At 30.7% G+C, this 25,471-nt stretch overlaps 1 protein-coding gene across 13 annotated transcripts in view; it reads left to right on the top strand.

The window, feature by feature from the left end:
- ATP8A (ATPase phospholipid transporting 8A1) overlaps window positions 1-25,471 on the top strand; it is a 241,640-nt gene that overhangs the window by 205,298 nt on the left and 10,871 nt on the right. For 12 of the 13 annotated variants that reach the window (XR_013014406.1, XM_076456687.1, XM_076456679.1 and 9 more), the window contains 5 exons: window positions 4,111-4,218; window positions 9,242-9,330; window positions 12,906-13,007; window positions 18,804-18,883; window positions 23,423-23,466. Coding sequence is in view for 12 of the 13 variants with exons in the window: in XM_076456687.1 (XP_076312802.1) it covers window positions 4,111-4,218; window positions 9,242-9,330; window positions 12,906-13,007; window positions 18,804-18,883; window positions 23,423-23,466 (423 nt within the window). In the remaining variant the exon portion in view is untranslated. Of the gene's footprint in view, window positions 1-4,110; window positions 4,219-5,472; window positions 5,750-9,241; window positions 9,331-12,905; window positions 13,008-18,803; window positions 18,884-23,422; window positions 23,467-25,471 lie in introns of those variants that run through there. The other variant, XM_076456741.1, reaches the window with a different exon arrangement.

The following is a 25,471-nucleotide window of genomic DNA, read 5'->3' on the forward strand; positions in this document are numbered from 1 at the left end:
TACAAGGTTCACATGTTCATTCTCTAATTGCATGTAGAACATATATTTCAGGTGCCCATGAATGTTTCAGTTTATTGGCCTTATTAGGTTTTTGTTTGACCATACCTTTCTGGCCATGCTGCCTTTTGTTGCTAATACCAAGATATTGGCCAGCATGTTTACTCTTCAACCTATATCCATGCCTTCTACAATCACCTGGTTGTTAAGTAACTAGTATCCAGTTCCAGTAGGAAAGGAATGATGTTAAAACAGTAAAACTGGATCTAAGGCACATGAGCTGACTCAGATTAAGTGATGCAAACCTTTTCTTCTCTTCACTAGATTCCACCAATTCTTTCATTATTACTTCTCTGGGATCATGCACATGCATTTATTTAGACAAGTATACTACCATATATATGTATGTATGTATATCTACTGCAAGTCACCACATATACTAATAGCTATGAACAGACTGCCTTTGGTCCACTTGCTAACTACTTCGTAACTGTCTTGAGCTGCTTCCTGAAGCAAGCTCAGTGACTTTGGTCGAGTAAAGTGCTGCTGCCTGCAGTTCAATAAACTTACATAATAAATAATTACTAACAGATTCAGCTAAATTAAGCCTTTTCAGCCAAATTTCCTGTAAGTCAGGATTAACACTTGTGCTCTTATTTTAATGTATATCATTATACAGTCATACAACAAAACTTTCTCACTTCATATGGAGAAGTTATGTCTTTTTTGGCATACTGGTAAAGATATAGTGAGGATTATACAATGTTCCCTGTAAAGCTCTTGACACTTGGTTGGATCAGGTGAGTGATTTTTGCGAAACATCTTGGGCATTTTGTCATACAAAAAGTTGTATAAAAAACAGTTTTAAAGCCTTTTCAACTGAATTTTCAAACTCCTAAGTTATGTTAATTCAGCAGCTATCATGTGATATTCTTCAGGTATCTCTTTTTAACAACATTCTGTTCAATAAACTAAGAGGGTAATGGTTGCAAAGTCATTTTTATCCCATTCATTTTGCAATCAACAAAAATCCTAACTTCAGGTTATAAAATGGTAATCATGCAGTGTAGTACTGTATAATTATACAATGTACTTTACAGTACCACTTTAACTTGGAAAGCAAGGGTAACAACATTCTTTCATCTGAATTTTTAAACTCCTAGCTATCATCTTAAATTGTATAAACAGAGGATGAATAAGGCATTAAGCCTACTAACACTCTAGTTTTGTGGTAGTGAAGTTAAAATTACACAACATAGTGCATACATTGTATGTCGAACATAATTTTTTAGCTTAGAAAAATAATCACTTCTTTTTGATCGGTGTTGTTACAATCAATGAATGTCCTAGCTCTCTTGATTGGGTTTAATCCAAACCACATTGACTGGTAAGTTGTTGGTAGCAGTTCCATGGACCATCAAAGCTGACACTTGTTCCTCAGTCTGGTGCTTCCTCAGTTGACTTATCATGTACAACCATTTAAAAACCCATAACTGTTTTCTCCTTATCTTCTGGTTCAGAATGATGAGAAATAGTGATATCATCCTTGTGGCTCATTTATCTCCTTTTCTGACTCTTGGCAAAGCCAATTTGCCAGAAAAGCATTGTTCATGTACAGTTGATCAATGTGTACTGTATCTATTTGTATCCATTTGACAGCTGTTACTGATACGTTAATGTGCTAATTTGTAGGAGCATACGATGAAATTGAATAGAAGTGCTTCACTCCTCACTTCGTGGATAATGTCTTTATGGAGGTAATAGCAGCATAGGCCATGGGAGGACTGAGATAATCCTACTCATTCACTAAATATTAACGTGTTTGCATGGCAAGACCATGTCTAGGATGTGTTGGTGTTTATTTAACCCTCAGCTGGGTTTGAACTTGGTGTGATTTGGATGGTTGGGTTGGATAGTATGTCTGAGATAAAGTCACTCTAATTGATGCTACATATTTCTTACTCTCTTGTGAGTATTTTGAGGTTCCTACTTCATGTAGCATTATGAAAAAAGCTGTTTCAGTAAGAGTTAGGTAAGATAATGCCCAGGTGATACCACAACATTTCACAAGCTGGATGAGTTCGTTGGAGGGTAAGCCTGACTATGCAGATAGTACAAACCATCTATGAAAGTATTAAAGTTTCCAGTACCCCTCTTCCAAGTTTTAAATTCAGCTTGACTGATTGTTTTGTTTTCCACTCTGAATCTCTCTGTCTAGTGGTCTCAGAATTGCTCCTCACTGAAGTGTTTGATGAGGCATAGGGCTAGTCTATTTAAACACCTGGGCCCACCCATTTTGAATATCAGCAGAATAACCAGTTTTAACTCGCAAACAGGAACCATGATCATTACTTTCCACCTTCCTGGCTTCACTTGGCTGAAATGTTTTTGACCTCATGAACATAATATGGTAGGGCCTCTTGGGGTCCTCATTTCTGATGAGTAATAGGCCTCTGCTATAAATTGGCAGAATGATACAACACACTGGACAGTTTGTTCATCTGCTTAACTTGAACTAAAGTTCTTCCATTGTACATTCCATTCTTGATAGTATTACTTCTTGGCTCAAGGAGTCTCTTAATCCACTTACATATCCAGTTGCTGATCACCATCTCACTGGCTAGAGAGATAGCTCTCATTAGTGGACATTGTCCACCAGTGGAACATCCAGTCTTAATTCAGTATTTGTGATTGGCTTTAACAGATCTGAGGATGTATTACTTTGTTATGCCTAAGACTGGAAGTCCCATACAGACCTTCTCTCCCAGTCTCAAGACTTGCCAAGTGTCACACAACCATGACGATCCTTAGTCATCTGTGTTTCCCTCATACTAAGATTAATCTTTAGAGTATGAATTTAGATGTCCATTATAATTCATCAGATACTGCTGGTTTTTCATTTCGAGTTTTTGTTGTAGTGAAACAGAAATAGTGAACTTTCACAACTTTAGCAAAAACTGATGTGCCACCTACTTAACTATAAAAACTTTTAAAGCTTAATCACACAGGAGTTGGAGTGAAGGGCAAATGCAGCAAATCCCAAAATATCATAATCTGCAGTCATGGCACCAAAATTCTGTCCTACTTGTCCATTCTTCATTATAACCAGGAAGAATTTAGTTATCTTGAATCTTTCAGATAGTCAATAACTGGAAAGTGGATCAAGATATTAATTGCAAAATAATGCTAAATCTCTTACGACATGAGTAGGAATGTAAAGTGTAATAATAGGTTGGACACAGAGTGAAACGTAAAATGTTTATGATGATATTTAACACAAATACAGTGTGTGTATTTGCTTTTCCTGACATGTAACTGTTGCTTTTACTGGACTTTGTCAGCTGCTTTTTTTCAGCATCCTACACCAGGCTGTTTAATTACAGTGTTCCATAGTGTTTTTTTTTTAATTCACATTTAACTAGAGTAACTAATATTACATGCATTTCTGATCATTTTCGTTACATTATAAATGAGACCATAGCCTCTAGATGCAATGTGAATGATCATTGAAGGACATGGCTGTTAGTGTTTTTTTTTTACAACATGCAGTATTGCATTAATATGGAACAAAGATGGCTAGAAAAATTCAACAGTTTTCTTGATTGCTTATTATGTGAAACCTGCACATCATATGCAAAACAAGGAATTAAATAAAAGTAAATACTATAACATTAGAAAAAGATGGAAATTCATAGTATACTCCTATACTACAGTATTCAATGCTTTGTGGCCAATGTTTTAAGGTACTGTTTCATAGAAGCATTTAGTCTCAAATTTTAGTTTTTAAAGTCTTGAAATATCATCTTTGATTAAGGTTGTTATTCTAATTATGATAATTTTCAGTATGAATTTAGGTTCAATAAGAACTTATGAATTATACCTTTGTATGAATAAATGAAATCAAAACATAATATTGGTTTATTCTAGACATTTTTGCATTATTTTGTTTGTTGTTTTTAATACAAAAGCCATGCTTCTGTGGTAAAATACTCATTCATTGTTTATTGCCATTATCCAGTTGAAATAATCTATTTCTGTTCCAGACATGCTTACTTGTAATGTTTACATTAAGCTAAATGAGATTATAAAAACCAATTTTATATCTTTCATTAGCTCACACACTTGGCTATTTGGGGCAGCATTGGAAGCTGGTTTATCTTTCTTCTTTTCTACTGTAATATCTGGCCAACATTTCCTATTGCACCAGACATGAGAGGAATAGTAAGTTAATATATTTTCATAATACCTGTTACATGATCTTTAAAAATCAGATGAAGCATTTTTGTGAATGTCAGGACAGAACCATAAAAAAATCTTCTCGTGAAGCACAACGTAATAATATTAAATTTTCATCCTTAATAGTGAAATTATTTGTCTGACGTTTCACCATTATGGTAATTAGGTATGTAATATTGTGTTTTTATCAGTTAAAACTAAATTAATAATAAAACATTAAATATGACTGATTTTTACAAGATTTTAAAGTATGAAGTGATTGTTATATATTTTGTCAGTTATTGCATAAAAATAGTAGGATCAGTAACTTACTGTATAGCCCACACAAGTAGATTATATTTTGCAATAACAGAATTGGGAGTAACATGTATCTTCAACATGACCCTCTTGCAAATGGAACAGTCTTTATGATTATGGTTAAAAAATGTGACAAAGCTATAATTTTCGGGATATCACACAGGAAAAATGAAGACATTAATATGTTATTATATTTTATATTTTTGTTAATAGACTAGATAACAATAAATACAGAAATTATGATATTATGCACATGCATTTTGCTGCATTCAGCTACTTTCACAGTGTATGTGCTGAAACTTTCAAGTGGATTCAGTTATTGAAATATTATGTGTGCCTTTTAAAATCTCTTGTGAAGACTGAAAAAAACATAAAAAGTAATGCAGCGGAGGAAAATTATTTTGTACCAACAAGAAAGGTTAGCCTGAAAGTCTAGAATTCTGAAGAGTCATAGCATACACTTTATTAATTTTTTATACATTGATACAATAAAACTTGTATAATTTAATTTATTGAGAGATAATTTGGCATTTGTTGGATATTGCATTTGTAGTGTGAATAACAGATCATATATGATAGTATTATTGTTATTAATGTTATAATGTAATGAAAAGTGTTTTAATATTTAGTATTATTTTATGTCAGCACTGGAAAAGGTTTTGCTTGGGTAACTTCTCATTACTTTCTTTGATACTGTTTTGGTAATATGAGAAGAATTTACTACATTAGGCTTTAGTTGTCTTTTTTTTTATGTGTTGGTAGGCAGCAAACTATCATTTCCCTATAGTTGAAAATTTAAGGTTCATGATTGATCATACTTCTGTGTATCTAGCAGTAGGAAACTAGTGTCAGTATATCCACCAATTTTATACTGCTGAAATTGAGTGAACCACCAAGAGTTTCTGAATGCCAATGTGAAAGAGACATTTATCATTTCTTTAGCCCCTGAATGTCATTTCTACCCAGCATTGGGGACACAGTGTCAGCAGTTACTATTTTATGTATGAGGAGCATGTGAACATAGGAAGACAGTATTATAAAACAATTGAGAGACCTATACAAGGATGTCATGCTTTCTAGCAGCCATCATACCTTCAAGTATCTTTACCACTGGGCAAAACCAGGGAAGCAACTTTTGCAACACCATACTGATGGAATAGTGATATTCATATAGCCTGGAAAGCACACAATAAACCCAGGCTGAGTTCTTGCTAATAAGGCAAGATATATCCCTGAAAAAGAGGTGAGGATTGCACATAATAAAGCCTATTCTCTCTACCAGAAATCAGTAGTCAAAGACTGAAACATGAATTGGTATGAACTGTGAAGTATAGCTAATCACACAGACTGTTCATTAATAGTATCCTTGAAGTGTAAACAGATGTCTTTATTAAATCCTTACCTGAACCCATGAAAGATAACTCTCATCTTAAGATTGTTAAATCAGTGTCCTACAAAACATTATTAACATGATTCCTGGTTAGGTGGTATATAGAGACTTGCCTATCAGATTTAAAACATGCCATCCTCATCATTACATGGGAAGGCTTTGAAAAGAATCTTGATTTTTTTCTTCAACATTAAGTTTAGCATGTTAACTGTTTGGGTGCTTTATAAATGATTGAAGAAGAGTTTTGTATTTAAAAACAATATTACTAAAGTTTTGGTGACATTGTTTCAACAAATGTTTTGATGATAAAAAAATAAGCTTACTACAACATCAGTCTTACCATAAGTTTGTCCATTTAATACAGTGTGGGGCTGTGGTGAAAATAAGTTTGAGAAAATGAACAAATGCAAAATTAGTTAAATGATTAACATTATTATTTTAAAATCAGATTGATACATCTCTGGTTGACTTGTATTTGAACAGTGTATTTATCAAGAGAAAATAACATAAAACTAGCACAAGAAACACTCATCAAGTTAGAAAAATTGTAGTGCTAATTTACTTTAGTATCATTCTTTAGAAAATATACTGTAATCTTTTTTTTTTTAATCTTTCTGATTAGTAAGATCAGATTCTACATTTTTGGTATTGTATTATCACATAAGACTTGAAATGCACAGTATATTCAGTTTTATTTTTCAAATGGTAAAAGATTTTTAATCAGGTTTAAGAATAGCTTTTTAAAGATATTTAGATATTAATTGTTTCAGGTATTTTCAGTACATTATAAAGATATTTTAATTTTAGATTTATAAGAGTGGAAGACTAGAATTTTTAAAATGATATGCTATGTTTAGAATGTTTTTCAAATGATACTTATTGAGAAAGTAAGTAATGACTAACTTCTGTAATGGGAATTCAGAACTTCTTAAATAAGCAATTCAATTTTTTAGGTGTTACTGAAAACCTGAGATCACATGTTGAAACTTTATCAGCATAACTGTAACTAGAAGTGATTTACAGTGATCCTTTTTTACATACCTGTCGATGTTAGAAAGTACTGACAGAGATATTTTGCTTACACTAGATAACCACAAATCTTAGCTTAAAGTAGTACAAATTGGAAGTGTTAATTATTAACTTCCTTTTGCATGTGAATGTTGATTATATGTCATGTTTATTTGAAGCATTCAACTACTGGCATTTCTCTGTTATTTCAGATAGGAATTTGTTTTCTAAACAGAAAAATTAGTTGAGGTGGTTAGACACTTTGAGTAAAAAGCTTTTTCGATAAAATGAAAGGAAGTCAAATGTGCTAGTTTTAATAATAGAAAATGGGAGAGCAGGAGTTGGCCAAAAATAATAGATTTTGATATGAGCATGGTATGTGATTGTTAATATCAAATAACTGTGAACAACATTTATATGTCTCACTTTAAAGGTCTTGGAAAACAAAAGCATGGGCCAATAGGTACAATTACAACCTTTTTGAAATTTGAAAACAAAACAGAACATTTCTCTAGTCACACATTTAATAAATTTTTCTCATACATTACTGTAAAAAATTACAAGAGACAAATGTTTGACATACTCTGTACATCGTGGAAAGACAACAACATAATGTTCTATTCAAATTTGAAAATATGGTGTTTTGGTATTGCCTAAGTTTTGACTGTTGTTTATATACAACTGTGTTTCATTGAAACACAAGAGCTGTTCAAAAGATTGAAAATGGACAAAAATAGAAAAGGCAAGAGGTCATTTAACATATCTATATTTGTAGTGGGAAGGATGAGGATTTACAGTGAAGTGATTGATCTCTACACTAAACAACTTGCAAAGGTTTGTAGAAATCTAAATTCACCATATAATGACTGTTAAACAATATGGCTGTTAAGAATCTCCAGTCTTGATCCCAACATGAACTTCAGGACAGCATCTAGGATGATTGGCAGTGACCATACTAAAGAAAGAGACTTTGTGAGTTGCACTTTTAAAGTCTGGACACCACATAGTATTTCACAGATCATACAGACATTTGTTGGAATAATCAGAAATAGAAGACTGACAGATTCTTATCCAGAGATTATATTCTTCGTGCAGTAATTTTGAAACATATCAGGTTGTATAATGATTTAGTTATTGTGTATGGAAGCTTTAATATTATTGTATTAATACAAATTTATTACCTCCAGTGGATGTATATGCTGATTGATGATACATAGATGTAGTTTTGAACCCAGTTGTATGACCTATATGGACAGTCCGAACTAGCTTTGTCTCAATACATGTTATGTTCAATGTCATACTACCAGTATTGTGATTTGAACTACTTCAGCAAGAAACTGACATCAAAATTCTTATTGCTACACTGACTGAATGATGAAACAGAATCTCCCTTAACTTCACATTGCAACTGATCAGAAGGTACACCCCACTGATGCAGGCTATATCCAGTGCCAAGGAACTCACTTTGTTACAATTGTTTTCCTGTAAATCATTGGTCATTTTATCAAAACCTTAATCCTTAACATTCTAGACGTATATTTTTTCTGTTTTCATTATCTGTGACTAGTAATGTAGTGTTATTTAAACTAAATTAGTAACGAAGAAATTATATAATGTAACAAAATATCAGTTTTGCATACTAACCACTATGCAAGTTTGTAGATTTGTAGGGTCTGTCATTCATATCAAGTTACCACAAAAAATGTGACACTCTACATCATGAAGCTGTAAGTACTTTATAATGGTGGCAAAATCTGACTATTCAGTCAGACAAGAATAAATCTAAGAGTTTATGGTGAGTGCTGTTGACTAGCTGTCTTCACCTCTTGCCTATCACTTATAATTTAGGACAGCTGTGCACAGATAGCCTTTGATTAACTAAATGCAAATGTGCAAAAACAAAAAATTCCTAATCAAGGTGCAGTTTGCTGTTATCTGTTTTAATGATAATGCTTCATTGTATTAAAACAATAGGTTGATTCAAAGTCCATGTGCTCACCCTTTCAGTTGTGGGAGCATTATAATGTGACGGTCAATCCCACTGTTCATTGGTAAAAGAGTAGCCCAAAAGTTGGTAGGGGGTGGTGATGACTAGTTGCCTTCCTTATGGTCTTACACTGCAAAATTAGGGACGGCTAGCGCAGATAGCCTTCGTGTAGCTTTGCGCAAAATTAAAAAACAAACAAAATAAAGTCCATGTACATTAACACCATATTAATTATATATTTAATTTTGTCTCGTGAACTATATAAATATATTTTAGATTTGTAATTGCTGTCACATAATGTTTTTAATTTTTTTATTTTCAAATAGGATCGCATGGTGTTTAGTTCAAGTGTGTTCTGGTTTGGTCTTCTTATCATTCCCTTCATTTCATTGTTGGGAGATTTCACTTATAAAGTGTAAGTATTAAACCATATTCTTCATTTGATCATAATTCAATTTTTAATAAATATGTATAGTAAGTATTAAAACCATATTTTTCATTTTATCATTATTTAATTTTCTTAGCAAGTATATATAATAAACAGTGACTTTTTCTTCCAAGTTGCCACGTGCTTATATTTACTATAAAAAAGAGAGAGAAAAATAATTTATATGTATTAATATTTTATTACCAGTATTATAATCAGTAAGAGTAATTTTTTCTATAATTTACTTTCTCTAATTACTGGTGTTTATAAATAACAACTTGTTAATTATAAACCTTGTCAGTAAAATGCAAAGTTAAACCTTAGTGTAAAAAAGTGAGTGGAAGGTAAGAACTTTTTTAACATTTTTAAGGTAGTTTTTTTGCTCATATGATAGTTAATTATCATTAAAAGGGTTTAACATAACATTTTAGTAAATTCAATACATTTTAACTGTTGTTTTCAGTATCATAACTTTTCAAAACAAAGGGAAGATATTACCTCATTTCAGGAAACAAAGTAAATATTATGACATTACAGAGAATTACAAGTTTGAAAATGATCAGATCTAGTCAGATTACCACATAAATGATATAAAGATACTACCATCTTGAAGTAAGAAGAATCCTCAAACATGAAGACAGTAAACAGTTTAAAAATATTACTGATTTTAATTTTTAATAATTAGTTAAATACTGCAGTAGAGTTAAATGTAAAACAGGGTTAAAATACAGGAGGATCAAATAATATTGCATTCAAATTAATAGATTTTGTAACATCTACATCTGTGATCTGTAGTAGCTCAGTAGTAAGTCTTGAGTGTTATAGTACTAAAAATTGAGTTCCTATACACATAGTTGGCAAAGCATAGACAACCAATTATGTAGCCAAACAACAAACTACTGCAACTTTTTTTTCTTATACATATAGCTTCTTTTACTTCAAAGTTTTAATTTTTTATTATTATTTGAAACCAATAAGTTTCATATCAAAGAAATGTTTAGATATGTTGAAGTGTTTATTGTTGTTGAGTTGTTTATCTCTTGTAATTTTGTTTATCACAGCAAACTAAAAGTTATATCTTTGAAACTGAAATAGGTAAATAGTCATTTTAGAGGTATAAATAAAGAGTTTTGTTGTTTTATAAAGTTACTGATTAGATAGTCAGAAAAATGGTAAAGAAGTTTCACAAGTCCTGTCTTTAAAACAATGTTTCATGTACATAGAGGATTCTAATTGACTTCAGCATGAACCAAAAGAAACCAATTTAAAATGAAAATTGTTATAACAGAGAGATTATTTTCTAATTTTTGTTACAGATGATAACTGGTATGGGACTTGGGAAGAGCTCTAAAAGTGTTGTTGTTTTGTTATTTATACTTACAGTGTTATTAGCTTTCTTTGTTTCATTTTAAATAGAAAATATCAATGGATATTTGATTTATAATATTCATGTCAGACACTTTATTTTTAAACATTTAGTGTTTACAGGTTACTAGTTCTTACAGTGCAGGTAATGTAGATTGGTTTGTACTACAAGTATGTCTTACTCTGAGAATAGATATGAGCAAATTTGAAAGAACTGTTCAAGTACTTATTAACTGAATAGTTATGAAGTTGTTGTGCAAAGGAAAAAAGACATCATGTGAAAACTGTTTTCAGTTTTAGCTAATTAGGCAATACCGTATTTAGTATATTATATTTAAAATGGTTTATAAAAATAATGTAGGTTCTTACCACTTTGTTATCATACTCAAAACAACTGAGTTTTAAACTATTCTGGGTAACCTAATTTGTTCAAGTATTGGTTTTCATAGCAGTATGAAAGGTACACTTTCACACTGTGCAATGTGCAGAGATGGTTATGCTAACTTCTGTTAATGGTAAATTAGAGTACTTGTCTCCAGTACTCTATATATCTAAAATACATGAATTTTGTAAAAACAAAACTTGAAATAAACAAATTCAATCTTCTTGTATGCATGACAAAGAAAATGCAATCCATATTTAAACAGGATACTTGCCACAGTGTAAAAATAGGTCAATAGAATGGAAAAACCTTGTGTAATAAAATGCAAATGAATCTATAACATTTTGAATTATTTAAAAAAATATATATCTCTGAAATTGTGTGTATGTTTATTATTTTATGATATAAATCCAGTAAAAAATGTTTTTATATATTGTGAATAAAGAATTTCATTATAACTTGAAATTGTTAGTGAGTGTTTTAATTTATTTAAAAGTTATTGAATGTGGCAAATATTCAATCTGCTTTCAGTGATTATTTTTTTAAAAACAAAAATTGTAAAGCAACTACCTTAAGTTTAGTTAAGTGAAAGCTAGCTTGAATTTTATCATAACTACACTACACTGTATCCTTACCTCAGTGTTCGTTATTTATTTAATATGTGAGTGAGATAAGTTGCCTTAAAACTTGCTGTCATTATTCTTCAATGTATTTTTATGATATTATATTGTCTGTCAGATTTAAATTTTAAATTAAAATGTATTTTATTTGTTATTAAATAGTACAGAATAAAGTACAATGGATACTAAATTATACTTTTGTAGATTTACAGTTCTTAAAGTAAAAGATCAATATAACAGTTAATTTAAAATTCAGAATATCGTCAGCCTTAAAACATAAAGTATATTTTTGTTAAGCAACATGTACTAAGTATGTATGCTTTATGCAGCATAAGGTAGGCAGTGCACACGTTTGAGTTTGTCTAGTACATAAATGTAAGGAGAATTAGGAAGGTTGAAGAACAAATTGAAGGGAGGTATAAGATTTGTGCTGTGTCAATGTATTATCCTCTAAGTTTTGTTTACACTTCACTGATGAAATTTGTATTGTAAAATAATACTTTTTGCTTTAGTGTTATAAACTGAAGTTAGCTTGTTTTTGAATTTGTAATGTACATTGAATTATCTAAATCACTAATATTTTGAAGTTTTAAGTTAAAAATGTCTTACAGTCCACTTCAAACATTGATAAATAATCAGAGAATGTTTTTAAGAGCACTGTATATATTTCACAATGTTGAAATGAGTAATTTGTTACATAAGTTAAGGGATGACTGGTACTATTGTTAGAATAGTGCTATTTGTGAATGAAAAATACTATTTTTACACATGTCAGTTTTATTATAGTTCTGTTTGAATTGCTATTCTGTTTTTATTATGGAAATTAAATTATTACAGCATAACTTTTATGCATATTAATAAATTGAAAGTAAATGGGGAAGTAGGTATCTTATTATAAATGCACATAGTAGTTATATGCTACAGCTGTTACTATTTACGTAGAAAATATGGTGTTGTTTTTCTGTAAAGATCTATCATATAAATAGAGATAGCTTGTTGACATTGAAGATTTGATTCACTAACTGAAAAGGAAACATTGGGAGTTAATTTTAAATAATTTGCTTCATTTCTTGTAAAGATATAAAATGATTTGATTACATATTAATTATCTTTGTAATGTATTAATGGTGTATTATTTTCTGTCAAGTTTCATGTGCTCAAACTTTTTAAATACATGGAATGTTCTTATCTTACAGCATTAAGAGAACTTTGTTTAAGACCCTGGCAGAAGCAGTACGTGAGAGTGAAATAGCCAACACTGACCCAGCTACAGTCATTGTTCGAGCCACAAAACACAGGTCAGTTTTTGTTGTCTAATATGATAATAGAGTTATAATAGCAGTTGCAGCATTCCTGTTTTTTAAGTTTTTTACACACAGTCAGGAAGCTCTTTGACTGTTCAACATACAAGTTAATGTACACCAGAGTCATAAGATATTGTGAAATTGATATACAGAAGACAGTCAAGATTACTAGACACAACAAAAATAATGTGAGCTGGACAATCAAAGAATGCAACTTTAGAGAGAATACACATTTGAAAAGAAGAACTAAAGAAACTGAGTCTGTTGGTTATTGCAAGGTTAATGGGTATTATTGCTTTATTGAAAATAACATATTAGAAAATAATATGAACAAGACTAACTTTTTTACACGTACTGCTACTCACATGATCTGTGTCAGGTTTTTGTAGGGCTGTATTTTTATGGTAGGTGTCTGTGACTAGTTGGTGATAAATGGCAACAATAAACAGCACAAAGTTCACTTGTTTTAAGATAGTATATGTTCAAAATAAGTAAAATGGATGTACAAAAGTTTGTTATACTGTTGGTTGTTACAGTTGTATTCAGAGTTTTAAATAATTGTCTCTGTTATGTCTAAGGCCAACACAAGCTGATTCAAGTACTTTAGAAACCCAGTTGATAAAGCAAATAATTTTTATCTATTTGTGTCGATGCAATATAAGCTATGATACTTTTACTTCAGAAATTGCTCATTATGGCTAAACTGACAATCATTCAGTGTGACTTCACTTTTTCTACTTTTATTGTCACTTAATTACTTCCTCTCTGTATCTGTATGTATTTATAACATGAGACAGGAAAATCTAGAAATATCTACCCCTTCAGTAACAACAGTGTTAAACATAATGACAAAAACTTAGAAGCTTCAAGTAAAATGAAATCAACAGCATTACAAAAATCTAGTACAATAATTAAACTGCAAACATATTTTTTGACTTTCACAAAGCTAAGCAATGAAATTTGTCATAACTATCTCTTTTAAAATAAGCAATTCATAACATTTGTGTTATGAAAGCTAAATAATCAATTAATATTAAATCACAAAATAAACTGAATAATAACTCTTAAACTAAACATCTTATATATGCAACAGTAACCCCATCTTTAAGATAAATATGTACAATAATTTTTATGCAATATCCAAAGACTGTTCTCAGTTCATACACAAAGCTTATCACTTACAAAAAAGTATTTTAAACAAACTACAAAAAGAGATTTATTCATGAATATATTGAGTATTTGTTTTGAATAGTCCATGTACAAAGTAACTTTTACATTAAGATTAAAAATACTTTTCTTCACCTCAAAAATCTTAAATTTCATTTGTGTAATCTCTAAGACCTTCTAAATACATTTTAGATGTTTGTTTTTCAGTGAAACATTATATTTTATTTGTTATTTTATTTACCCTCACTCTAAACAAGGTTGGTCAATTTCACAACTCATAACCACAAAAAGAAAATTGAAATAAGTTCCCTGTTTTATCTTTCTAGAATGACTTCAAATTGTAACATAAGAATGTATTCATTTATTTTAAGTAGCTTTAAACTTGTAACAGTATACATACATTTATAATTAAATTTTATTGTTTTATTGACATGTATATCATGTATGTCTACTGTTCACACCATCATAAGTTGTAAATCACTTGAGAAACATGGTGCTCACATTGAACGATTAAACTGTGTTACCCACAAGCTGCTCATGTGCATCCCTCATGAAACATTTTTATGACAATTAAACTAGCATAAAGAAAATTCTATTTGTACAATATTAACTTAACAATAAATAAAGAATAAATATGAAAGGCAAGAAATAAATTACTTACTTAAGCATTTTTTTTGCAATTGACTATTGTTGACACATAACTCTACTTTTTTATACTAAAAGTGGTAATGCACCAAATAATTTTTATTTGAATAAATAATGCACCAAAGAACATAGAATAATAACATGTTAAAAGCAGACAGTTTCCTCTATTATAATTTTTGTGGATTTCTAACTATGCAACAAGAGCCATAAAATCATTAAAGCTAGTTGTTATCTTTTCTGTGGGAAGGAAGCTTGTATTAATAGAGAAAGTGACAAATCTCTGTCCAGAAAATAACAAAATGCCTCATTTGTTAGATGAAAGTCTTTGCTTCTTACTAGTTATAGAATGAAATGAAAGAGGGAACTATTAATAAATTCTGAAGGAGAAGATGTGACAGGAGATTATGTTGTCATCACTCAGACAAAATATAATAATTTTTTATGCCCTTCCATCTTATTTGGTGACAAAGTCATAAGCTAGAAAACCAGACCTGTCTTGCCATGCCCGATTGTCACATTATGTCTCTTATAGATTGTGAATAGTTCTTTGTCATGTTTGATACAGTACTATTTATACCATACAATACAAATCTAAGGTTTTAATCTGTTGAAAATTGTATTATATTACATTGTGTTTGTGTGCAGAGAACTGTATATTTTGCTTCCAGCTCCAACTTTATTTTCATGGGAAACACATTGACAAGCTTTGTGAAATTTTTAATGGCTCTTGTAACATAATTAGAAGAGTAGAAAAATGTTGATAGTTATAGGACATTGTTCGCTTTTTTTCATGTTATTATTTTGCTTTCCTTGGATAATTTTTGTTTAAATAAAAAATTTAGTACAGTAGTAGCAATTAGTATAACAAAAGTAGGGTTAAATTTCATCAACAGTCAATATTGTTATAAAGGTAATTAAGATGTAAAAAGTAGAGCCTTTTTAAGCTAAATAAAGGTTAGATTAAATGGAATAAATAATAATAATAATTTTTTATGAAGTAAGCTTGTAAGGAACTCCCAAGTAGCCAGTGCATTATGTAATTTGATGTGGTAATGTGAGCTATGTGTTTGCCAAGTGATTTACAACTTGTGACAGGAATATTAAATTTAAAGGATAATAAAATATAATTATAAACAAATGTATTTTTATTAATTTAAATATGGTTAGGATAAATGTGATTTTTTATTACAGTTTAGAGTGATTTTAGAAAGAAAAAGGGGTAATTTATATATATTTGGTTGTTGCTTTTTCTTTTTTGATAGTGAAATTGAACCAACTTTTATATAGTCAGTGTAGAGAAAATAACAGAGAGAATATAAAGTTTACCTGAAACAAAAAGTATGAAATTTATTTTGGAAGTTTTAGATATTACACAAATGGAATTAGATTTTATTTCTGATGAAGAAAAGTATATCTAATCTTAACGTTAAAACTACTTTTCACTTGGAGAAATTTTTAGTAAAAATACAACATTAGAAATTATGATTTTTTTTGTCCATAACTTACTCTTAATGACCACTGAAAGCTTGTAAAATTTCTTGAAAGTACTAAAAATATTAGAAGTTATAATATGGAGACTATAAAGGTCAAGTTGGGGTCATGAATATGGTTGATCTGGCAGAACCCATCATAAGAGACTTAAATAAGAAGTGTGAAAATAAACATTGTACACATGATCTCAAGTTATTTGGCTAATGGAAAGAAATCCTGTTGATCATTTAACTAGTAGCAGTAACATTCCAATGTCCAGAAAGAAAACAGACACACTGTGTTTGTTCATTGACTTGAGTCAAGATTGCTTTCATTTAATATAAGAATTTCTAATTTGAACTATTATTTATCCTGATGATCCTCCTAGTATAAAACTAGCCTGCCTATTACTCTTTTGAGTAAATTAATTACCCTGAAAATTCAACGGTATTATGGCTTTTTAAAATTTAATGTGAGGAACTTTTTCAAGTATCACTATGCATGTGTGGACTATAATAGCTAAGCCTGATAAAAGGCATAGGCCTAAAATGTAGGTAATAAAAGAACTGTTTTATTATAGATGATTATTTTAACTTTTTACAATACCTCCTATTGCATATGTTAATTCACACATGGCCGTAGCAAATGAGCATTGGACTGACCACTTGTAAGAGACTTGTCAGATAACCTTTGAGAGTAAGCTTCGTTGTAGCTTTTTGATATTTCATTTTCTAATCCTATAGCAACATGTAGATTATATTGTGAATGTTATGGAACCTTTTACAGAGTGAGATTCAAAAGTTAATTAAACAGCTTTATAATCAATGTATACAAATAAATTTAGCATCAAATTCCAGGCAATAAATCAGACTTTAATATAAGTTTTAATTTCTTAAATTTTAAAGGAGATACTTAAATAAATCCTCAGTCTCTCCTTACATGAGAATTTTGACATTTATTCTATAGGTCTCACCCATTCTGTAATTTATTTGATTATCCCTCTCTGAAGTAAATTACTCATTATAATGTAAATATAACTAAAGAAAAGTATAATTTTTTTCTAACTTTTAATTTGCATTGTTTATGGAGGCATAAACTTGTGAGAGTCAGACACCACTTGCCATGCCTACCTGAAACACATGCTCTTTCACAAATTGCCAGTAATTCTTTTTGGTATTTTATATCATTTATAACCGACCGAAAGAGGAAGTTTTAATCTATTAAATGATATGTTATGTAATGATATTTTAAGTACAGAATGTTGTATATTTTGATTTCAGTTTGAAATTTGAAATATTCCTTTACAATGTTAAGATCAAAAATCTTAGGGAGTTGTTTTAAGGCTCTTATGCTGTTATTAGAAAGTCAGTGAAATTATAATAGTTATAGAACATTATTTGCCTTGTGTTATTATTAAATACAACGTTTATTTAAAATTTTGTGAGAGTAAGTTTTGCCATCTTTTTCACTTGGTATGCAGTTGGTTATAGTTGACATGATGGACAACTTTCTATGTATCTTTCTTAGCCTGCCCTACCTTTATTTTGTATACCTTTTTTTGATCCTTTAAAATTAGAAACATTTGGTCAAGCATGAAATGTGAAAATTCACCATCCTTAACAATATATTACATGTGCAAAAACACAGATGAATCATGAATAATACAAAAATAAACTTGTCTGAGGATTGAACAAAGAACCTGTACATTAAAAATATAAATCCATGTATGAATCCATATATTTGTAAGTAGTTCATTTAATATAAATAATAGTTTTATTGTAATTTTTTATTGTATCAGCATTCTACAAAAATATATTCTAAGCACATTTCATCCATCAGTTTAATGTAGCTACAAACTCTAGAAGAATACTCCTCTCTTATACAGCTGTTCTTATTATTTGTCAGTTACGTAAACATTGATGACTTTGCAAATGTGCATTTTTATCAGTAATTTCTGATAAAAGCAAGCTACATATATAGATCAGAATGTGCAAAGTCATAAAACAAAACTTATAACAGTTAGAATGCATTGGTTCATCAGTTTAATACCCTTTCTGGTAAAATTATTTTCAGACATAATATAAATAATATATCGTGGTTTGGCCATCTTAAAACATATAAGATAGCTGTAAATTTAGATATTAAACTAAGAGAGCAAACTAATTTTAATAAGTGTGTGTGTGTGTATATATATATATATATATATATGTATATATATACACACATACATATAATCATATAATTAAAAATAAATTAAAATATGTAATATAGAAACTATTTTCTGCTGTTATTGAAAACTAACTGTAAAGAAAGTATTGGTAAAACTTGCAAACCATACAAATTTTCTTGTTACACTGTCACTGGTTTTCTCTTCCCTTAATTTTGTGTCCAGTTAATAATTCCAAAAACTGAATATTATCAGATGATTCAGTTATGAATATAGTAAAGTTGTAAATAAAGGTAGTAATTGTAGGTTTAATTTTGCCTTTCTTTTTTATGTTATCATAGGCTGACAGAAACAGCTCGCTTATTAAAAAATGTGTTCAAACGAACTACTACCCATGTTCCTCTGGAAGTTGAACTACAACGTAAGTATTGTAATAATAAAAAAAAAGAAAAAAGTGTGTTTTAGTTGATTGTCACAAGCTTATTTTATTTAATTTCTCATAGAATACTTATTAAAATTACATTGATGTGTTGTTTCAGTTATTTCCTCAACTATTTGGAGATGTCATTTTAAAACTGAAATGTTAACCATAGTTGCCTATGTAAAAGGTACAAATAATATAGTGAGGTTGTTTCTCAAGATTCTTTTGTTATGTTAGTAAATGTAGTTATTTTGTTGTCTTTAAACTGATGTTGTAAATCAAGTGTGTGAATGGTTTATTAGACAGATTTAGGTTGTTTTTTAAAGTTATCTCAGATGATTAACGTATATCATATATGTACATATATTACAGAGTTATTCACTTTAGTTAATAAACAGATATTATTTTAAAATCTAAAGTAAATTAAAAAGAAAATATTAAAAATTCAAAATACTCTTGCTTAAGATACCAATCAACAAAAAATGTTCTAAGCTGGTTATCGTGAACTCGGTCACATGGTTAGTATTTGCATGAGCTTTGTAATATTTTTGATCCATTGTAATGTTAAATATGAAACATATATGAACTATACTAGGTTCCAAAGTTACTCAGATTTTTAATCAGTATTAGAGATGGTATTAAATCATAAATTTGGATTATAGATTATCACAGGCTCCAAATTAATCAGTGCATTAAGCTATTGTTATTCATGTTCAATGTATTTGTCACTGAAAACTGTTAACCAGTATTCTTCTCTTAATGGTATTAGAAACAATAATAAGTGCTGTTAATTGTTAATGAAACTGTTGTACAAGATCTGCTTGATGCTTCTAATATTGTGTAAAACATTCTTGATGTATAATCTGGTTTGACCTCTGCTAATATGTAATTTATGATAGAAATTATAAATACACTGGCAATTGTATAATATTCGAATTTTGTTTAATTTATTTGGTAGGAGAAAATAAAGACCTTCACTCTTTGTTCTGTAATGCCTAATATTTGAAGTAATTTAGCTGCCAGATTTTGTTGTAAAGGTTCTTACCTGCAAATTCAGAAGTATCTTGTGTAATGCTAATACCCTTGGAATTTATTTATGAATTCGTGTTTTCATTTGAGATTTATTAGCCTATTTGTAATGTAATATATATTATAACTGTTAACTTTTGTTGTGTTGGAGTAGAGTATATTTATAAATTCCAAGATTTATTATACAACACCTCACACAGTTGAGTTATCTTTTCCACACATCTGCCTTAGACATTTGCATGCCATTAGCTTTGAAGTAATTTACACCAGTCTCACATGATCTAATGTGAATTGCTTTACTGCATGATAGTGTTGTAATCCAAGAAAACCATCAACTAGTAAGGGGGCAACATACCATTTGCAACATCTCCCTTGGCAACTTATTGACCAGACATGTTTAAAATCTTGAATCTTTGTTGAATTTCATGAGACTTGCATTTTAATTGAACTTTCATTTTAATTTTTTTTTTATCTTTTAGTGTTTTTCATCATCTTCTCTCTACCCTTCCATATTCCATTTCCTTCTTCTACCTTTTATCTGATGCACTTCTTCATGTATCTTATGTATTCTGTAGGCATTTGTTTTCTTCTCTGTTTAGTCTGTTTCATTTCTGGTTATCCTGCCATTATTTATCTCCTTACTGTTGTACTCATTAGGTTGGTTTATTTTCCATTTTCCTGTAACTCTTTCTTCTCCTTGTTTCAATGTTTTTTGTCCAGCATCCTCTCTTTGCCCAGATGTCTTCTCTGGTGTTTCTTTCTTGCTGATGACTTGAAATGCTGTCATAATACTTTTGTTCTTGATATCTTCCCAGGTTATGTTTTTCTCTTTCTTGATCTTGCACTCTGCTTTTATACCTTGTCTAGATTTTTCTCTTTCTCAACTTCCCATTCTGAATTCCAGACATTATCCTTTTCTTGTCTTTCCTGTACTGATGGACAAGTTCATAACATTTATTATCAGTGACAGTTTCATGTGTTTTTTGATATGTATCTTTTTCCATGTAGTTGGTCTCGCTTTCTGTCAGTAGTTGCTTTCCTTTCCCCCACCTCATTCTCTTTCCTTTCTGTTCTTCTCTTCTCATTTTTTTTCACCTCTCTCCAACCTGACCTGTGGTCTTTTTCATCCTGTCTTACCGTTGTTTTCTCTATTTGTGCCTCCTTTTCATAGTTTATACTATTTTTGGTTTTTCTATTTGACTCAGAATTGGCCCCTCTTATATTCCTTGGCATTGTTGGGCCTACACTTGCCATAATCATGGTCTGAGGCTGGTATTTCTTTTTTGTTAGTTCTTTTTTTAATGTTTCCTCTTCCTTCCTTCCTTCACTCATTTAGGGGGAGGGGTAACTTATCCTTGGATCTGTGTCTTTTCTCACACCCATTTAATGTTTAGTACTGTTGGAAGTTTCTTTTCTCAACTGAATATAGTTATCTTCACCTATTAACTATGCCATATATAGTCACCAGGTTTTAAACTTCTTCTTATTCTATTCTTATATGAGAGGTTATTTTGCTAGAACCCTCATTCCTTTGCCAAGCTAAGTATGACCTGCTGGTTAGGGTGCTTGACTTGCAATCTACTTGTTGTGGGTTTGAATCCTTGTCACTGAACGTGATCGCCCTTTCAGCCAAGAGGGCATTATTATGTGACTCACTCCCACTGTTTGTTGGTAAAAGAGTAGCCCAAGAGTTGGTGATGTAGACTAGATGCCTTCTTTTTATTCTACTTTTTCCAAATTTTTTGGTGGATAGTACATATAGCTATTAAGTAGCTTTTTGCAAAATTCAAACAAATAAAATTTCTGAGAGAAAGCACTAATGTATCTTCAAGTCAGGACCTTCATACCCATTGTTTTCATTCTTGGTACCTGTTTTCTTCTTTGTGTGCATCTCTACTTTTGGTGATTGGACCATGCTCAAACAACTTCTTGAACTTGCTTATTGCCTTTCACGCAGACTTTCTTTGTTCTTCGGCACTGTCCTCTCTGTTGAGAGCAGAACATCTGATGTTTTGTTGCTGATCGTGTATTTCCTCTACATTCTCAGGCTCAATCCTCTCTTCATTCTTTGGGAATGTTTCTGTTTTTTGCCCCCTGCTTGTAATTCACTTGGTCATGTTTTACTTAATCTCATATATAGTTGTTTCTTGTACCATTCATTCAAGAGGCTCCTGTTACAGGCTCCTTCATCATCAGGTATTAGACATACCACTCTGGATTCATTCACATCAGGTTGATCTTCTTGCATATCATTTGCCAAGATCTTATATCTTGATGGCAGACCACCTATCTCAACTAATCCATATTCTATTGAAGAAGTGGTCTCAACATTCTAGTTTTTTCATGGGGTTTACTCTTGGTTAATCATGACATCCTTGGGAACATTTACCAGCTTCACACCTTTGGGCTGCATCTTTATAGTCCACTATTCCCCAAATTTGACTCTATTATGTTCAAATTGTCACAGTATCATAGAATTTTGCATGTGACTCACAGACTTATTAGAATATTTACCATTAAGATATTTACCATTCTTACATAGACTAATGTACACTAAATCATGAACAGTACACAAATTTGAAATTACTTTATCCATTAATGTGATCTTATAACAGTAATGAAAAAAAAAAAACATTCTCAATTTTAAGTTATAAGTTCCTAAATATCTATTAAAGCATGTGATTAAATTGTTGGCTTGATGAGTGCTATCAAACCAGCCACCAGATGAGATGGTTCATTTAATTTATAGAGAAATATAAAGTGGATTATCTTAGCAGTTTTGGGTATTTAGATAAATTCATACTGATGTTGGTGACTTTGCAGAGTTGAAAATCCATTTGATTTGCATTATGACTTGGGCCAATATGCTTAATAATACTAATACGAACTGTTAAAATGTGGAAAAAGTAGTTCATCAGTGTGTATTGAGTGGCATAGGTATGTTGCTTCCAGTTTTTGTTCTCTTTTCAATTATCAAAACTGTATTTTTTATTTTGCCCTTTATTATTTAATTGAACAGTTGACATAAAAAGGGGGCTCATATTTTGCCTTGTAACCAGGGAAACTATATGTTTAAACTACACCATTTTTTATTCTGTATGTGGTTATTTTCATGATGAATCACGCTAATAATAAGATCACACACAATAGTTTTATTTACTATTCAGTATGAGATTTTAGTAGTTACTTCAGTTGTTTGTGAGGTTACAAACGTGATGTCATGCATTTTAATTTTACTGAATTTGTTATATGCACCAGTGAAAAAAGAAAAAGCTTGATTTATTACTGTTTTCTAAAATATTTATTTATAGTGTACTATAATTTAAAGCATTAAGAAGCAAGTGAAAGAAAATGATTGTAGTATTAGTACAAGTGGCATGTATGTATTTTCACTTGTAACATTGTGAGAATTTGCATATATCATGGATATCCCATAACATTTAACATATTCCAAGAGCTGGATATAGTAGAAATGTATTTTATTTATTGAAAATATTTTATTACATTTAGATGGATTTGCCTTCTCCCAGGAAGAACATGGTGTTGTACCTCAGGTAAAATTATTTTATTGTTCTGAAATATATCAGTTACATCATCAAGTTAGCTGAATAAGAAGGTGTGTGGTATCATCCACACAATGCTAAGTATTGTAAAGAAATTGACACAAGTGTTGAGAAGTATATAGATCTTAAAACAACTGATATGATTTATGTAAGATATATGTATGTTTTTATTTTATCATTCCTAGAGCTGTTGATGCTCACAGATTTATTGAAACTGTATTGTAAAATGGTATTATATGTTAATATCTGATCTTCATTAAATAAGGCTACTTCTGAAATGCACTTACCATTTATTAATATTCTTTGATATTGACTTTACCTATCTACCCATTAGCTGTGCATGCTCCAGTCTTTTCTACTCCACTTAAATGCCCTTGGTAATATTTAATTTTCAAATTCTTCCACTCTCATCAGTGCATTTTTTCCTGGTACTGTATATAAGGCACCTCATTTAGATAATGTAATCACTATTTCTCAACAAAGCATTGGAAATGGTTTTCTCTGATGAAGTGTTGCGTGCCATTCCATTACAAATTGCAATTTTTGCACTGTTTCCTTGTTAATTTCTGTTTAATTATAATTTCCTTTATACATATGTATATACAAATTAGACATTATATTTGCAGATATGAATTCTTGTATTACTGTTGTCCACGTGACAGCTTTTACCTCCCCTATTCCTCCTTTGTTATCTAGCGTCTCTCTACAGTCGGGAGGATCACTTTCAGTTGAGGCTATCCGTGTTTTGATCTTTTGGGATATAAAGATATACATTCAGCCAATAGCAGGCACTTGTTTCCTGAGACTTCTGAAGTTACCTTTTTGTTCATCCTGGGTTGGACTTTTTCTGATACTTTTTTTTTTTTTACTAAGTTGGCTTCTCATGAGTCCTATTTGGATCAAAAACATACTTCTTTTTGTCAATTAATCACTTGGCTATCTTTCTTGAGGCAGGCATCTTCATTTCACATCGTACATCAAGACTTTTCCAAACTCATTGTGGTTTAGTGTATAAAGTTGCATATGATGTGACTCGGAAGGAGTTTGTATCCACTTTACCAAATATGTCCACCACATCCTGTTTTGATCTGGTCTTCATTTTGGTCTAGATTTGTCTGTTGTTTAAGTTAGACAAATTTTTCAAACATTCTTAGTTATTCTAAACATCTAAAGGTTTTAGATTTCCCCAATGCTATCCAGCATTATTCCCAAATGGCTTTTTCAATTTTTTAACCAGAATATTAGGGTGGTATTACATGTCTTTTCTTGACAGCCATTTGAGTTTTCAACCTCATGTACCGTTTATTACATTTCCCTCTATAAATATTTTTGGCTGCTGATATAGGGATAACAAGTTGGAGTTATTGGCATCTTTGTTTCTTCTCTTAGGTCCTTCTGTACCCTGATAAGTCCTTTTTTGCTACATATCTGGCGATCATGGAAGGGGATACATCTCTCTCCACAATGCTTTTACTGTCTATTTTACTGCTCTGCAAATAAATTTAATCAGACTATTTGTTTTGGCCTGTCAGGCCTGGAGATGTTATATGACTCTCTTTACCTCCTTTCATGGTGATAGTCTGGACTCTGCATTTGTTGGGATTTTCCAGTTCCCAAGGTTTTCCCCATTTCCTTATAGGTGGATTTACAAATATACATATTGCATATTCTGGTCTTTACATGTGAGGAATCTTCTGGGTTACATCTCAGTAGATTCAGCACATTTATGTCTTTTAAGGTCCATTTCATTTATCCAATGGGAGACGTTTTTTGGGCCGGTATTCAGACTTCTCCCAATGCCTTTATTTCGCATTCTTTATATGATATAACAGCTTTTTATGGGAGATTTTCATTATCCCCATGGTTGTTTTAACATCTGCTGGATTGTAAGGAGGAGGAGGTACTTTTTTCATCATCTTGTCCCTATTTTCAGGGTCCCTTACATCTTGTTTTCACTGGATCCTACTCTGTGGAGAGTCTTGTTCAGACAGGTGCA

Source organism: Tachypleus tridentatus, chromosome 1, assembly GCF_004210375.1.
Source record: "Tachypleus tridentatus isolate NWPU-2018 chromosome 1, ASM421037v1, whole genome shotgun sequence".
Lineage (NCBI taxonomy): Eukaryota > Metazoa > Arthropoda > Merostomata > Xiphosura > Limulidae > Tachypleus > Tachypleus tridentatus.